This window comes from Megascapheus bottae, chromosome 6 (assembly GCF_031878675.1).
Source record: "Megascapheus bottae isolate mThoBot1 chromosome 6, mThoBot2.hap1, whole genome shotgun sequence".
NCBI lineage: Eukaryota > Metazoa > Chordata > Mammalia > Rodentia > Geomyidae > Megascapheus > Megascapheus bottae.
The window spans coordinates 25,363,325-25,377,841 of NC_143514.1; the positions used below are offsets into that span (position 1 = coordinate 25,363,325).

Here is a 14,517-nt window from a genome sequence, read left to right on the forward strand (position 1 = left end):
TTTTTTTTGCCACTCCTGGGCTTGAGCTCAAGGCCTGAGCACTGTCCTTGGAGTCTCTCAAGGCTAGAGTTCTACCACTTGAACCTCAGCGCCATTTCTGGCTTTTTTCTATGTATGTGGTCCTGAGGAATTGAACCTGGGTCTTTGTGCATGCTAGGCAAGCACTCTACCACTAGGCCAAACTCCCGGCCCCCATTGTATCAATATTTGTCTGAGCAGAAATCTAAGGTAAATCCAGATCTCTGGAGTGATATTTTTTTGGGTCATTTTTCCTTTCAAGGAGACAAAAGAAACAATAGGTATAAACTATTTTGAAAATAAAATGTGCTATGCAATTATATGGCCTTCCATGAAAAGCAAATACAAGTGACAGACTGGCTAGAGATAAGACAGCAGTTCTGTGTCTAGCTTCCTTTTAGTAGACCAGTTCATTTCCCTCAGCTTGCTGTCACAGAGAATCATGCTGGCTGTTAAAGAATCTGCTGTATCTGCTGTGGGGCCAGGGAAAGCACTTAAGTGAAGCTGTTTGCTTAGTGCTAGGTTGTACAAGAAGTTTATTTGCAATTTTTAAAATTTATTTAGTTTTTGTGCCTCTACTGACTTGAACTCAAGGCCTTGTGCTCTTGCTTAGCTTTTTTGCTCAAGATTTGCAGTCTACCACTTGAGCTACCATTCAACTTTTGGCATTTTCATAGGTAATTGTATATAAAAGTCTCCAAGACATTTTGATCCAGGCTGACTTTGAATTGTGGTCCTCAGATCTCAGCTTCCTGAGTAGCAAGAAAAGCAGGTTTGAGTACCAGCACCTGAATTGGTTACGTTTTTATTTGATGCTTGTCTCAAATATATGAGGATACAAATTATTGTTCATATTTTGCTTTCTTGTATACATATGTGTACATATGACCTTTTTTTTTTTTGCCAGTCCTGGGCTTGAGCTCAGGGCCTGAGCACTGTCCTTGGACTTTCTCAAGGCTAGAGCTCTACCACTTGAGCCTCAGCACCACTTCTGGCTTTTTTTTATGTATGTGGTACCGAGGAATCGAACCCGGGTCTTCATGCATGTTAGGCAAGCACTTTAACCACTAGGCCAAACTCCCAGCCCCATGACCTTTTTTTTTACTAATAGGAGCAGACCTTGAAGTTGCTAATTTTCAACTAGTTGAAAATTCATGTTTTTATTTATTTATTTTAATTAATTAATTAATTTTTTTGCCAGTCTTGGGGATTGAACTCAGAGCCGGAGCACTGTCCTTGAACACTTTTTGCTCAAGGCTAGCACTCTGCCACTTGAGTCACAGTGCCACTTCTGGCTTTTTTTTTATGTATGTGGTATTGAGGAATCGAACCCAGAGCTTCATGCATGCTAGGCAAGGACTCTAACAGTGGTCTACGCTCTCGGCCCTCATGTTTTTGTAATTTGTAAAATTGTTATTATAACGGTAGTGCACAGAGGGATAGTAACAGTTACTTAAGTCAAGTCAAAAGTACATTTTTTTAGGGGGACAATGTCACTGAAAATTCACTTCTTAATAAAAACAAACTTAAAAAGTGTCACCTTACATTCAAACTGATTCTGTAAAGTTTCAAGTGCACTTCAGAACCACCACAGTGCTACGTGACAGCACTCTTGTCTGGGGTTCTCCTTACACAGTCCTGCAACAACAAACGATAATGACTGCACTCGTGTCACGGAGTGAAATATTGAGTTGTACGTTTTTCTCCCTCCAGAGATGGCAGGTCCCGAGGTAGTGGTAAGAAGCTGCATCGCTCACGAAGAGGAACATCGCGGCGCTTTCACCCAGCACACTTCCCCAACAGAGCAACTTCTATTAGAAGACCAGATGAGGCGAAAACTCAAATTTTTTTTTATGAATCCTTGTGAGAAGTTCTGGGCTCGAGGTAGAAAACCGTGGAAACTTGCCATCCAAATCCTAAAAATTGCCACAGTAACAATCCAGGTAAGCATTTCAGATGAGAGTTTGAAGAAAGCCTTGTTACATTCCCAAGGGAAATAGTTGTTGTTGTTATTATTATTATTATTATTAACTATATGTGTGAGAACACTAAAGAAAAACAAAATTGAACTCTTTTTTCTTTATTATAGGATTTAAATGAGGACATTTAGTATGAAGAAAGTACAGAAAAGGGAGTGGAGTTAGTGGAGATTTTTTTTTTCATATTTGTTTTTGCTTTCTCACTTTTCATGAAATTTATCATTTTAGTCACCTCTTTAACTAGTTTTCTGGAGTAGGAAAAAATATATATGTATGTATTCTTTTTTTTGCCAGTCTTAGGGACTGAGCCTGGGCACTGTCCCTGGGCTTTCTCAAGGCTAGCACTCTACCACTTGAGCCACAGAACCACTTCCACTTTTTCTATGTATATGGTACCAAGGAATCGAACCCAAGTCCTCATGCATGGTAGGCAAGCACTTTACCACAGGCCAAACTCTCAGCCTTAATATTTAGATTCTAGTCAAGAAGTATAATGGAAGGTACCATTCCAGGAAACTAGCAATCTCCCAACATAAGGACTTCCTTTTCCTTTCTGGTTCATTCCTTGGGGGCATTTCTCTCTTTAGAAACTTTACAGAAGCTCTTGGCTTCTCACAGCCCTTGATCATGAGAACTGGGCAGTGGAGGAGTTACCACAGAGACCTGATACTAGGTAGTGAGACAGGGGATGTCATTGTAGCTGAAAGGGTTATTTTGATTCTACCTTCTTTTAATTTTTTTTTGTGAAAGTGTATTTTGTAGTACTTACATGTACTTTTGTTATTTTAAGTTAGGCAGTAATGTAATTTGAACTAAGGGCCTTGTGTTTGCTAGGCAAGTGCTGTACAGCTTGAGCCATATTTCCAGCATTAGTTATATGTGTGTGTGTGTCTGTGTATTTTATGATAGTCTCCTAGGGAGAGTGTGTGTGTGTGTATTTTATGATAGTCTCCTAGGGAGAGTAATTATTTCTTATTAGAAGTAAGAGAGCAAAAATAAAACATATTTTAGTCATAAAATAGTTTTGATTGGGTTTATTTTTATCCATTCCTAAAGGTAAAAACTAGTGTTGGAGGAATTCATTAAAAAAACAAAAACAAAACACAGACGTAACTACTTTGTTTTTCTTTAAAGACAGTGTGTCACTACATAGCCTGGACTGACCTGAGATCTGTAGCAGTCCTCCTGTTTCAGCCTCACAGGGGTTGTGAGCAGGATTACAAGCCTGCACCCACATGCCTGGCTTGACATTATTCATTTTAACTGAGAAAAATTCATATGACTGGTAGGAACTAGTGAAATTTCCACAATTATAGAAGGTTAGTGGGTTTCTTGCTTAAGTTTTCAGTACTAGAGGTTGCTTTAAAGGGAAAGGACCATTCTGGTACATTTTTTCGTTTAATTCTATTAATACTGCCCAGTCACTTCTATTGGGTAAATAAAGCCTCCTCTACTCTAACAGAGGAGGAAAAGGATGTGTATAGTTTGCAGAAAGTCACACGGTGAGTCAGTGGAAGAATGGAGATTTCAGAGGCAGATAGACTCTTCAATATCACAAAAGAAGATGTCAGCATCTCACTAATTCCAAGTGCCAAACACTTGGCACTTGGAATTAAAACTCTTGACTTTCAGTGATAATGTGAAACATTAGGAAAAGCTTATTAGGTTGCTTTATATTGAGGAAAAGCCTGTATCCACTAAATATATGTGTTTTTTACTTAGAATAATAATTGGTTCCAGAAGAGGGGAGGGGTGATGAGGGAGTGACAACATAAATCTAATCAAGGCCCACTGTATCCCTATATAAACATGTCAAAATGAAATTCCCTCATACAACTAATTGATGCTAATAAAAAAGTAAAAACAAAACGAAAATTAATAAGGACCACTTGAGTGTTTTCTATGTACCAGACTAAATATTTTTACAGATGTCATCATGTTCAATTCTTAAAACAAACTGGAGATGGGTGGTAGTATTAATTTTGCAGACAGGAACACCAAAAATAACTGATCATGTTTAGGGAACTAGAATAGTATGGCTGGATTCACAATCAGATTTATATTTTCTAAGATGCATTCATAATTCTTAATCCTTTCTAGAGTTCATTTAACCTCCTGTAATTACAAGAGTGGAGAATAAGAAAATTACTCAGTGTTTTAAACCTATTGGTGTTAGCACAGAGAAGGTATTTAGGTGGGTTTTAAAAAGGAACTTGAAGGGATCTTACAATATTACCTTAATTCATATCTGAGCAATTAAATATGACATAAAGGTAACTTTATCACTGAGCAAATGAGATGACAGATTATCTTTCTCCAGAGGAAAGGAGAGTTTCTGTTTCTGTTTTGTTTTTGTTTTTATAGCCTTGACTGGCTTAGCAGTCACAGTAATGTCTATCTTTCCTGCTAAGTTCTAGGACTGAGGGTGTGCACACCACCCTGGTGAGTCTTCCTATAAATTAGGAGATGTCTAAAACAACACTAATAATAATTATGAGGATGAGGTCTACAGTAATGAGCATGCTAGTAAAAGCACCCTGCTGCTCCGATGTGGTCATTCTCTCAGGCAGTCCTTGAGTGCCAGGGCTTGTCTTCTCATTATCCTCAGTACCTAGTTCAGGACTGGCAGGTGGAGGGGCTCCTGTAATTAAATAATGTGGCAAGGATAGCTTTGGGAAATCTTTAGAAGTTTATGGTCATCAGTTTCAATAGATATAACATCCCTAAAATATCAACTTGTCATTCTATTAGAATTTAAAGGAGGACACTTATCTTAAAGAAACTCTTCAGAAATGGGACGTATGTACAGGGTGGAAATGTGTGGGTGCAGGTCATGTAGTACAAGGGTCAGGAGGGAGAAAGATTATTTTATGTTTTTTCCTGATCAGACCCTCAAATACTTTTCATAACATGACAGGGTGGATAGAGATTTAGTCCATTGGGCTTGGGTTACAGTTGTGGCTATATACTTGTTAGGTGTGACTTGGAAACATTACTTAATTTTTATGAGTCTTCATGTACTTGTTTGTAAAATTGTGTATTGGATTGAGAGCGATGAAGGAAGTCCCTGGAAGAGTATCTGGCGTCCAGGTGATGTGTTGCTACCTATTTCCAGGTAAAACATCATTGTCTCATGCTGGATCTAAGACAGAGTATACGTTGTAAAGGGGTGGGGTAGACAGTGGTGGGGGGGGGTTGAAAAGAAGATGAAAGAGACAATCCGAGTACAGCAAGCTTTTGGGTCTGACTGAAAGGGCCAGTGTTACCATCACAATGCTGTGAAACGATCTTGTTTTAAACAATTGCATTTCATGTAAAAGTGTAGGGTCATGAAATTTGGTATTGGAATTCCTCCTGCGCTGTTCTTTCTGCTAAGAAGTGTTTTTGCTATATGGGGTCTTTTATTATTCCATGTGAAATTTTGAATTGCCTCTTCTATTTCTTTAAAGAATAACATTGGGATATTGATGGGTATTGTGTTGAATTTGTAGATAGCCCTTGGCAAGATTGTCATTTTCATGATGTTGTTTCTTCCAATCCAGGAGCATGGGAGGTTTTTCCATTTCCTCAGTTCTGCTTTAATTTCCTTTTTTCAGGATTTTAAAGTTTTCATCAAAAAGGTCCTTTACATCCTTAGTTAATAATTCCTAGGTACTTTATTTTCTTTGAGGCTATTGCAAAAGGAGTTTCTATCCTGATTATTGCCTCATTCCTCTCACTGTTGGCATAGAGGAAGGCAGTTGATTTTTGAGGGTTAATTTTATACCTTGCTACCTTTCCAAAGTTTTGAATCAGCTCAAGGAGCTTGGGAGTGGAGTCTGTAGGGTTCTTTAAATACAGAATCATGTCATCTGCAAAGAGGGAAAGTTTTACTTCCTCTTTCCCTATTTGGATCCCCTTTATGCTTGGTTCTTGCCTTATTGCTCTGACTAGGAATTCTAATACTATATTAAAGAGGAGTGGAGAGAGTGGGCATCCTTGTCTCTTGTTCCTGATTTTAGAGGGAATGGCTTTAGCTTTTTGCCATTAAGTATAATACTAGTTCAACCACTATGGAAAGCAGTATGGCAGTTCACCAAAAGACTAAACATAGAGCTCCCCTATGACCCAGCAATTGCACTACTAGGCATTTATCCAATTGTCCAGAAACAAAGACATACTAAATGCATGAGCACAACGATGTTCATTGCAGCACTATTTACCATAGCAAAGATATGGAACCAACCCAGATGCCCCTCAGTTGATGAGTGGATCAACAAGATGTGGTATTTATACACAATGGAATTCTATGCTGCTGTCAGAAAGAATGACATTGCCCAATTTGTTAGGAAATGGAAAAACTTACAAAAATTCATATTAAGTGAAGCAAGCCAGACTCAAAGGAACATAGGCTCAATGGTTTCCCTCATTTGTCATAATCAGTAGAAACCTTGGGCTCTCCCAGCAGAGATTTGCAATAGAGCAAAACCTAGATACATAAGCCCATATAGTATGATGCTAAATGAAAAAACCTCCAGGATTTAGAAACAAAAGCCATATAATGAGTGATTGTTGTCCATAATGTACTATGTATCTCTCATCTCTTTTGCTGTCCCTTGGTTATCTCACTTTGTTATCTGATATATGGGATATATTTGTATTTGGTTATTTGAAATTGGATAGGGAAGGGGGGAAAACAAGATGAAGGGTGGAGATGGGGGGGAGGGAAATGGGGACCAAGACATGAGAAAGGGTATCAATGTATGTGAATTAATGCACCTTGTATCTGGCAAATATAATGTAACCCTTCTATTAATTACAATAAAAATATATGAAAAAAATCTCACAAGAAAAAAAAAGTGTAGGGTCAATCCTGCATGACTATTAAGGACACTTTAATTTAGGGATACATTGCAAGGATATCTTCTAATTGGGTCTTCTCGTCCCTGCTTTGGTAAAGAGGCCCAGGACATAGACAAGCTTTCTTGTCCTACTCAATTCATGCAGATTCTTCTGTTTACTATTCCCCTCTTTCTGTTTAGATTTTCACCTCTTGTCATTCCTTTTCTTTCCCTTGTAAGCTGGTCCTTTTTGGGCTCAGTAACCAGATGGTGGTAGCTTTCAAGGAAGAAAACACGATAGCCTTCAAGCACCTCTTCCTGAAAGGGTACATGGACCGAATGGATGATACATATGCAGTGTACACACAAAGGGACGTGTATGATCAGATCATCTTTGCAGTGAATCAGGTAAATTAAAAAAGTGCATTTTATGTATTTGTTTATTTTTTTAGTGCTAGAGATAGAAGCCAGGGCCTTGGCAAGTGCTGGAGCCCTGAGCTGCACTCCTAGCTTGACTATGAAATACTTGGGAAAAGGAATGGAGTTAATAGCAATGGATGTTATACTTGAGTGATAATTCTGCTTGAAAATACTTATATTAAATATTATATTTAATATTTATATATTATACATATGTAAGTATATATAAGTACATATGCATGTTATATATAATTAGTATTTATACACATATATGATTCTATATTTATACACATAAATGACTTTTACAGTTGACATGTTTCAGTGAAAACAATCAGAGGTAGGAGTTGGCATGGCAACTGCAAAGATATCAAATTAGTTACATAACCTTGTGTAGAGGTAGTCATTAAGTCTTCAAAGTTTATACTTTCAGAGGCCCATGGCAAATAATGAGAAAATTAACATTGTAGAGTTTGTACAGCAATCAAGTCCTAAAGCTTCACTTCAAAATAAGTAAGGCTTTATGCCATATATGACAATTACTTCTTTGTGACTGATAAGCAAAAACAAAGCTTGCTTTTTATACTGAGTCAAATTTTTATTCTGAGTTTTTAGTCATTAATTTTGGTGAGAATAATGCTTTATCAAGATCACAAACTTCCACTTTGTAGGTATTATTGAAAGTGCTTTTGAAGTCAGTATTTATATCCTGGCAAAGTTTACAGATGTATTTCATGTTTACCACAATTCTTATTCCACATATAATAATGACTTCATCTTGTAGAGAAAAGTCTACACAAATTGATATGGTAAGCTGGTACGGTAAAATAGATCTTTATGGTACCAGGGACTTAAGTTGGAAATGGAGTGAAAAAGTTAGTAATAGAAAGAGCAGAAATTGTTAAACAGAAAAATAGAAGTATGGCTCAAGTGGTAGGACCCCAGTCTTGAACACAATAACTGAGCCTGTGTACAATAGCTCAAGGCCTGGTATCAGCACACAGATTTTCAAATATTGTCTTTAATTTGTTCAGAATGATGTTCTGCAGTCTGTAAAAATGAAAATGTCTTGTAGAAGATATTTAGTGTTGAGTGCCTGAAAGCTGTTCTGAATGGAATTGATAGTTTCTTTTGGGTAGTAGGCAAGTCAAGAGACACACAGTCCTCTAAATTTCTTATCTAATATCTTTGTCATTATTAGTAGGCTTAACTTCAGTCTTCAAAATGACATCCAGGTCATTCTATCAGATCTTCACTTCCTTCCATGTAGACATTTATATTAATCTTGTTTGTTCCTGCCACAATAATGAGATAAACTGAGGCTGGAGAATTTATAAGCAACAGGAAACTTCTTCAGTTCTGGAGGGTGCAAAGGCCAGGATCAAGATCTGCAGGCTCATTCTCATGTATCTTGTTCCTTGTTCATGGTAAAAAGGAATACAGGAAAATTAAAAGGTCTAAGTGACTTTTAGCTGCGTGTGTGTGTGTGTGTGTGTGTGTGTGCGCACACGTGTGTGTGCATGTATGCCAGTTTTCAGGCTTGAACTCAGGGCCTGGAAGCTGTTCTCTACCACTTGAGCCACAGCCCCACTTTTTGCTTCTTGATGGTTAATTGGAGATGAAGAGTCTCCTGGACTTCCCTTCTGGGGCTGGCTTCAAATGGTGATCCTCACATCTCAGCCTCCTGAATGGCTAGGATTTGTAGGTGTGAGCCACCAGCGCCTGACTTTCTTGCCCATTTATAATGTTGTTAATCCCATTTAGGAGATCTTACTTAATCTCTCACTAATCTCACTTAATCTCTCTAAACTTTTCCCTCAGTGTTATCATATTGTAGTTTTAAGTTCCAGCATATGAATTTTGGAAGGTCATAATGCATTCAAACAGCATGAATATATAAATGCATCACTCTAAGAGCAATGACATTTGCTTTGGGCAGAAGAATCCTTCTTGTCTCCATAGCACTATTCAGAGTCAGCATGGTTAAATGAAAATTAAAAATATCCTATTCAGATGCTTCCTGAACGAATAGAATATTGTTGTTAATGAGACCCATTATTTTACATGCATTTAGAAAACAGAGGGGGAAAAGCACGGAGAATCTGTTTTTTGTAATAAAATGTCTTGGTACTTGAGGTGACAGTCATTTGGGAGGAATCGATAAAAAGTCTTTAGAAGAGCCGGGAGTTTGGCCTAGTGGTTAAAGTGCTTGCCTAGCATGCATGAAGACCCGGGTTCAATTCCTCGGTACCACATACATAGAAAAAAGCCAGAAGTGGTGCTGAGGCTCAAGTGGTAGAGCTCTAGCCTTGAGAAAGTCCAAGGACAGTGCTCAGTCCTGAGCTCAAGCCCAGGACTGGCAAAAAAAAAAGTCTTTAGAAGTATTTCCACGATGAATTGGTGAATTAATTATATTGAAGGGCTAGTCCCAAGTTGTCATTTAACTGGATGATCTCTAGAGTTCATTCAGACACAAACTGTGATTGTAACAGCATCTCCTTTGGCTTATTTATGCTTTTATATTTGAAGTGTCAAAGGCTTAGCTTTTTAGATTTTATATTTCAGCTCAGCTTTCACTTTATTTCTTCGGTCACTTTATTTCTAGGTCATCTTTTCTGGCTCTTTTTCTTTCCCCAAATTTGGGCAGTTCTACAAGATTTCTCTTACTACATCCAGGAAACAGCCCATCCAAAGCAAAGCAGTTTTACATTCTCTTCCTATCTGCTTCCAGATGGCTTTGTCTTTCTGGTTAGATGCTTAGATGTAAAGGCCTCAAGATCTCCTTGGAATTATTTACTTGGACAGTATAATTGGTTGATTTTCCTTCTTCCCCATCTACCTGCCCTACCACTTCCGGTCAGTTTTTCAAGGTATTGGCCTAAAATCATAGATCCTAGTATGAACTACTCCTCATGGTATAGACACAGAGATTGATACATATACTATATCCATACATTCCACCTCTGTCAGTAGCCAGCAGCACAGTAGTTGGCATCTTTCTTTATAAAACAGACACAAATATATTTGTGAATTAGTAAGTGAGCTTGAAAGACTCAGTTTACCAGGAGATTATAAGGGCCACAAGTAAGAAATGTATAACCAAACAACAATCAGTTTTAATTTTATGTGGCCATACCACTTAGTTAAGGGACATTAGTTTGTGTTTGGTATTATCACCCACAGGACGACTTGGGACCCTGAATCAAGTAGAAAACTTCTTTCAATGCAGGGTTGCACAGGTTGGAAAAAATAAGTGCCCAATGAAAACCCCAACCCCATAGAAACTTTAGCTACAGAAGTGCCTTGTGCAGCCAGGAGATCTCTCATATTCATGTCTCTCATATTCATGTCTCTCATATTCATGTTCCAGAATCCTTTGACCTGGTCTTTGGAGTGGCTCTTTAACTTGATACAGCCCTGCCACATTCACTAGACAGTCCAGTTCAAGCTTCCACAAATGGCTTTTCTAAAAAGGCACTAGAAGCGTACTTTATTATAGCTACCTGCGGTGCTAGGCTTCAGATCTTTTGCATCTGCAGATCTTAAAAGGTTTGACACGCAGGATTCTGCAGTTAGGAGGGTCAGTGCTCCAAGGAACTCTTGCAGGGATTCCCTCACCCAGCTGCAGGCCCCATCGCAGCTATGCTTCTTCCACGTACCCCTGGCAAGCCTTACCAGATTCGTTTTCCACTACACATTGAACATCCCAGGTATTTAGGTCTACTTGCTGGAAAGCAGTAAGGATCTCCAATTATGCATGTAGGACAACTATGTAGGGCAACTGAAAAGCATTGACAACTACTGCCCTACACGCATAGAACCTAGTGCTGCAAGAACTCATGTGGACTGCTTCTGTTACCGAAGACTAGGCTGACCTTCCCAAGTCTACTGTCCACAAGACAGCTTCTTGCTCTACTCCTGACAGTCTACCAACTCCATGTACACAGATTGACTGTAGGAATGAAGAGTTACTGGTACAATATAATAATCTCTTACCTCATCATGAATTGAACAAGTATTTGCTCACCTACCATGTACTAAAATGTTGCCATTGGAGCCATAGAACTTTTCTGTAGAGCTTGCATGCTAATGGGGAAGATGAACTTTTAAGAGATTCAACCAACATAATTTGATTTAGGGTAGTAATGGGTGTTATGAGACAAAATAAAACAGCACGAGACAGTGGCAGTACCTTCAGGGGGATGCCAAAAGCACTTTCAGAGGACTTAAAGCCAGGGAAAGAATATTTTAGGCTGAAGAAGAAGCTACAACACAGGTCTTAGAACCGAAAAACATGTGGCATGCATAAGGAAATGAAATATAGTGAAGTCTATCCTTGTAAAGCACTGAAGACATGACACTGAGTTCTTTCTTAGGCCTGAAATATCCTGAGGGAGCTAGGATGTCATACAGGGTTTTCGGTATGGGAGAGACTAATATAGAATGGCAAAAGCTAGCAAGTATTTGTTCAAATATTTATTTAGCATCCATGATTATCAGATACTGGTATGAACTAGGGATAATGCAGGAAACAAACAGAAAAAGGTAAAGGAGGTCATATTCTAAAAAGAAGAGATGGGTCATGGCAGTTGGAAAAAAGTAAGCAGAGGAAACAACTGGAGATGGTCAGAAGAGGCCTCTTTGGAGATAAGCAGAGGAAAATAATGTGGAACAGGCCACTGTGACTGTCTCAAGGAAGCAGTCTTAAGCAGGTTCACATTCTGGGTATTTTAGCTCTAAGGATTTTACCTACGTGAATTCACTCACTCCTGCATTGTACATGGAGACTAAACCGGGGTGAGAGGCAGGATTGGAAGCAGGAAGACCAGGTAAGGGACTGGTCTTGTCCAGGGAGAAGTGATAATGGTTTGAACCAGAACAATAGCAGTGAAATTGAGAAGGTGCCTGAGTCTTATAGTGAGGACACTGAGAACCTTAGGTGATCTGCTTCTTCCTTTCTTTTTTGCTGGTCCTGGGGCTTGAAGTTAGGGCCTGGGTGCTGTCCCTGAGCCTCTTTGTGCTCATTTGAGCCACAGTGCCACTTCAGGCTTTTTCTGAGTATTGGAGGTAAGAGTCTCACAGATTTTCCTGCCTGGGCTTGTTTTGAACTGCAATCCTCAGATCTCAGCCTCCTGAATCACGAGGATTACAGGTGTGAATGACTGAAACCTGGCTAATTCATGATTTTCTGAAAGATGAAAGATAGGATTTGAGAACAGGAGATTTAAAAGATCATTCCTAAGTCTTGCTCCAGGCAACCTATTAACTTGCAGAGAAGGGAATGACTATAAAAGATCAGGGTTTTCTGTAAGTGCATTTATGTTTAAAAATGTCTTGTAGACGACATAGACATTGCATATGTAGTCTGCTACCCATGGATGGTATTTAGTGGAGAGGTCAGAGCCGGACATATACATCTGGAAGTCACCAGCTGACTTGTTGAAGTTACCTGAGAGAGAAAGGGGAGAAAGCAGTCATGGACCGAATCTAAATGCATGCCAAGCTAGAGAATGGCAAGGGAAGGACAGAGGAAGAGAAACCGGGAGGAAGCAGCCTGCATCCCAGAAGTCAGATGAAGAAGTACTGCAGGAAAGAAAGCACTCAACTGTGTGAAATTCATTGGAGAAATTAAGTGAGATGATGGCTGAGAACTAAGTCTCAAACTTGGTAACATCTGTCCACTAGTGACGATAACAAGGGCCAGCTTAGAACAATCCCAGAGCCCAGATCATTTATTTCTTTTACCATAAATCTATTTCTTTTTCTATTCCTTTTATTTAAATCCTTTTTATCATACCATGTTTCTCATACATCCTTCATAGACCTATTTTTCTGTATCCATCATATAAAATTATTAATTCTGAGTGAGATAGGTATCGTTTCCTTGTCAGTTGTGCCAAATATAGTTCACAGAAATCTCTGCTTTAGAAACATCTGCAGAAGAAATCCACTGAGTTTACATTGAAAATTACTTCAGGGTTCCATAAGAGTCTCATTTGTAAAAGTAATATTTTGTTTTATTTAGAATACTTGCTGGAGGTAGGGAAATGTTTTTCTGAAAGGGGTAAAACTATGTTTTTGCCAAGATAAAGATTAATATTTTCCTGGAAAATTTTATGGTTAGTCTAGAAAAAATGTATTGTACTTCTCATATTACAATAGTAAAATCAGATTCGACCTTGCAGGAAGTAATTCAAAGATGAATAATATGTGTATTCACATTAAATGTAAACATCAGTTCCTGGACATAAGAAGGAAGAACTTCAAAGATGATATGAATTCAGATAAGGAACCAGACACTCAGAAAACTTGTTTGTCTTGAACCCAAACTCCAGAGTGCACTTGGGCTTGGGCCATCTGGTGCCTAATAGCAGGTCACAGTCTCAGAACATCGATGTGATGGCCACCTGGGTTGGGAGTGAGGGAGGTGGGAACCTGCCCTTTCCAGCCCTGACAAGAAAGGGATGCCAACGCTTCTCTTCCATCTTGGTTGCCATTCTGCTTCTAGTTTCTCTTTTTGGTTGAAGTATTTGCAGCTCCGAAACGTCTCGGTTGGAAATCACGATTATGAGAACAAGGGTACCAGGCAGTCGGCCATGGGAATCTGCCAGCACTTCTACAAGGAAGGGACCATCTGCCCTGGAAATGATACCTTTGACATCGATCCAGAAATTGAAACAGGTAACGCCTTTCCTATAGCTTAGAACTTTAGTTTTTGATGTTTTTGATTTTTTGATTTATGCTTAAAACCTTCTCCCGCTCCCTCTCCTTCTCCCTCCCTCCCTCCTTCCCTCCCTCCCTCCCCCCCTTCTTTTTTCTTTGGAACTGGGAAATTGAACCCAGGATGCCAGCTTCCTTGGTTTTCATCTCTGAAAACACAGAGCTTCTTGTGCTGCTAGAGCATAGAAAGAATTACGCAGCAATCGTTATGTGTTCTAAGCCCTTCACTCCCATTCATGAATCTTCAAAACAAAACAAGCATAGACAAACAGACAAAGAAGGTTTGTTATCCCCATTCCAGAGAAATCCAAAGCAAGGGTCAGGCTATGGTGGTCTACTCAGGATGCAGCTGATAAGAGGCAGCATTGAAAGCTGGCGCAGGCTGCCTGTGTGCTTACCTGCTGAATTCCATCATCACCAGTACTGAATATGCTGGTTAAAGAGATGCACATTATGTTAGCAGAACATTATACTTAGCAATCCCTAATAGATTGCATTGAGGGGAACAATAATGGAGAATGGTCACAACTAGTGGAAAGTTTCTAAAATGCTGTATTCCTTTT

At 39.0% G+C, this 14,517-nt stretch overlaps 1 protein-coding gene across 1 annotated transcript in view; it reads left to right on the forward strand.

The window, feature by feature from the left end:
* Nucleotides 1-1,733: 1,733 nt before the first annotated feature.
* Nucleotides 1,734-14,517, forward strand: part of Mcoln3 (mucolipin TRP cation channel 3) — a 28,578-nt gene continuing 15,794 nt past the window's right edge. The window contains exons 1-3 of the mRNA XM_090333706.1: nt 1,734-1,961; nt 7,058-7,225; nt 13,762-13,915. Of these exons, the coding sequence (XP_090189832.1) occupies nt 1,734-1,961; nt 7,058-7,225; nt 13,762-13,915 (550 nt within the window). The remainder of the gene's footprint in view (nt 1,962-7,057; nt 7,226-13,761; nt 13,916-14,517) is intronic.